The sequence below is a fragment of the Acyrthosiphon pisum genome, chromosome A1 (genome assembly GCF_005508785.2).
Source record: "Acyrthosiphon pisum isolate AL4f chromosome A1, pea_aphid_22Mar2018_4r6ur, whole genome shotgun sequence".
Lineage (NCBI taxonomy): Eukaryota > Metazoa > Arthropoda > Insecta > Hemiptera > Aphididae > Acyrthosiphon > Acyrthosiphon pisum.
The window spans coordinates 69,190,814-69,194,141 of NC_042494.1; the positions used below are offsets into that span (position 1 = coordinate 69,190,814).

Here is a 3,328-nt window from a genome sequence, read left to right on the forward strand (position 1 = left end):
TGAAGTTTTACCTTGCAAAAATTTAATTATAATAATAACGTAAGTTATAAAATTAATATTCCTTTCCTGGTTCTTCGTGATTATGTTATATGATATGACATATTAAATTGCGTTTAGTTTTCAAATCACTTTTTTGATTGGTTAATGTTTCTGAATTCTAACATTAATAAACACCATAATCAACATAAAATTACAATAATTGTTTTTAATTTACTAATGGAAAAATAATATTGTTCCAATTGATGTTTGCTGTTTAATACTAATGTTATAATTTAGTCATGTCTGATGGTATAATGGATCAAATCCTATAATAATGGATATTGGTCAATGAGTTGTGAGTATTATATAAAACTAGGCAAACCGTATAATATAGTATCTAGTATTTAGTATTTAAAATAATATGCAGTGGTGCAATTGCAACTGCTAGAATTATATAGTAGGTACAAAGATAAGCATTAGCACCTGTTGAAACTGAACTTCGATGGCTGTACGCTAATACAAATAGTATAGTTAAACTATGCGTCAGTTGTCATGATTACCAATCAGAATATTGATTTCTTACAGTGTAAAGACAAATATTATTAAACTTTAATTTATTTGTATAAATATTTAAAAAAAAAAAGTGTTTCGATTAATGTATTTTATATTAATTTTTCATTGCCTGAAAATATTTTTTAAATTAAATTAACATGATATTATCAATGTGCGGTTAGCTATATTATTATGTTAGGTAACTAGTTCACTCTTTATTTTATAAAAAAAAGTTCAAAATTAACTCAAACATTGTAGTTTGGTTTGGATTTTAAAGTCCAACAAAAGTATTATCAAACTAATGTCCCTGATGGGAGGAACCCAGTGGTATGAATCTTCATTAAATTGAGTTCAAACAGTTACCCTAAAACATAAGTATATAATAATATTATAGTATATCACACTAACTTAATGTTTGTCATTTCTACAATACAGAAAATCTGTATCAATATAGCTGGGATTTTATTATTTTAAAGCCCTAAAAATTCCTAAAAAAGTTCAACATTGACTTAAAAAACTCTAAAAATGAATAAAAATGTATTTATTATAGCTAAAATTGTTTTTAAATGTTACTACAGTAGTGTATTTTATGATAAAATGACTAAATGATTTTTGTGATAAAATTGTTATTGACGATAACTTGTATGTATGTATGGTGTGATAAAAATAAAAAAACATAATAGGTATATAATGGTGATAATTTAAGAGGAAAGGCTTAGATATGATAAGCTATGATAAAATTGTCAACAATAATAATTGTCGTGCTATATAATTTATTATTTATACCGTCAGCAGTTTGTCAAAGTCTTTTTAATCACAACAATTGTTCACTTTCTGAACAAAATGCTCTAAAAACTAAGAAAATACATTTAAGATTAAAATTTTGTCAAAAAATGCAAAAACAAAATTATTTTATAATAATCAGTATCACCTAAAACACATTTTATACTTACGGACCTACGTTTTAAAACACCAGAAAGAAATATGTTTGCATCAAAATCCCAGTGCTAGTGATGAATAACAAGTTCTGTTCAGCTAATCACAAATTTTAAACATTGAAAAATAATATGTAATAAACAACCAGCTAGTTTCCAAAGATCATAGACCATAGTATAAAACATATCCTTGGATTGAATATTTATATTATGCTATAGAAATAAAGACCTAAATTGTTTAATTGTAGATAGTTATAAATATATAATTATTAATACTTACATGATTATGTATCAATTTGTTTACAAGTTCATAACATTTCTTATAAGTTACAACATAATCATAACCGACTATGCCTTAAATTTTGAACCTAAGCCTATCTCTGAGTACATTCATTAATGTTGGAAATTATTAAAAAGAATAAAAACAATATATCTTATTTAATTAATACATATATATATTTAGTTTTACATTAATAAAATTCAAAAATAATTTTTTTGTAACTATTATTTATTTTGCTTTTGAGTCTAAATAATTCAAGAGTTTTTCTTCACGGATTTTTTTCTTTTCTTCTCTAACTTTCTTCTTCTCTTCTTTTTCCCTCTTGACCAGCATTTCTTTAAATCTGTCATCTTTTGGATCTATCTTATAACCAAAATGTTTTTTCACTTCTTCAATGAGTTTTTCTTTCTTTTCTTTAGCTTGTTGTGCCTCGAGTAATTTTTTTGCAGACTTTTCTTTGACTTCTTTTAACCAACCGTTTAATTTCTTCATATTGTTATCAATTCTTTGCTGATTAGTTTGAATTTCTTGACGTTCACTTTCTATAAGCTCTAATGCATTTTTTTGCATCTCTTGAATGGTCAACGGATAGGCTAAACTTTCATACTCTCTTATATCCGCCAAGTCTTCGGCTGTTGGCCATGCCAAGCCTGGCGAAACATTACTGGCCTCACCATACCGGCCATACATTCTTCTTTTGTATTTTACTGTGTTGTGGTATCTATGCACGGGCTTGTCATAAGGTAGACGACCATTCACCATATTGCGATGTCCATGGTTCAAGCGAGATTTGTCACATATTGCTTTCACTTCACCTTCTGACAAAGTTTTCTCCGCGGTGGTTGTGACAACATCAATATCTTGTACTTCATTTTTAATCGATGCATTTCGTGCTAAAAAACACTGAACAATCGGTACTTTAACAAATTTACCAACATAACTAAATCCTTTAAACGATATGATTGACATTATAAATAATAAACTACGATTTAAGATTTACGTGCCGGCTACTTTAAATTTATAATATGTTATAGACTTAAATCTTGAATCTTGCGTGAAATATTATGTTTTCATATTATATTTTCACATTTCCCGTCCTGCCGCATGATTAGTCGTGATAGTTATCATTATTGATAAGTGTCATAAGCCCATGATAAGTGCTATTGACACAGAATCACGGTTGTAGATAGTACTAGATAGATACCACGGATATAGATACTAGTTATATATTAAGTTTTTTTCTATAATTGTCAGTAAAATTTTATTTGTTTTTTTAAAGCGCGAAAATTGAATACAAGGTTCCTGATATATTGTTACAATAGCAGTTGAAAAATATTGCAAATCCATACTCACAATTTTTTTTTATAAGCATTTAAAGTTCGAATTTTGATAAAATTTATCAAATTTAAAATTTAATAATTATTTTGTATTTGAAAATGTATAAAATGTTCAACTTTTATAGTTAAGGATTAAAAATTTAAAACAAGGTTCCATGTAAATAAGTTAGGTTTTTCTTTTGTGTGTCTTTGGATTTGTCTGATCATTTACAAGCATTTTTAAATTGTAATTATTTACTACGCTC

The 3,328-nt window shown here is 26.6% G+C and overlaps 1 protein-coding gene across 1 annotated transcript; it reads right to left on the reverse strand.

Moving 5' to 3' along the window:
- Nucleotides 1-1,656: 1,656 nt before the first annotated feature.
- Gadd45gip1 (growth arrest and DNA-damage-inducible, gamma interacting protein 1) lies at nucleotides 1,657-2,845 on the reverse strand. Its single transcript, NM_001162508.1, is given in 1 exon segment — nucleotides 1,657-2,845. A coding segment is annotated over 1 exon segment (741 nt). The 5' UTR covers nucleotides 2,716-2,845; the 3' UTR covers nucleotides 1,657-1,974.
- Between the last annotated feature and the right edge of the window lie 483 nt (nucleotides 2,846-3,328).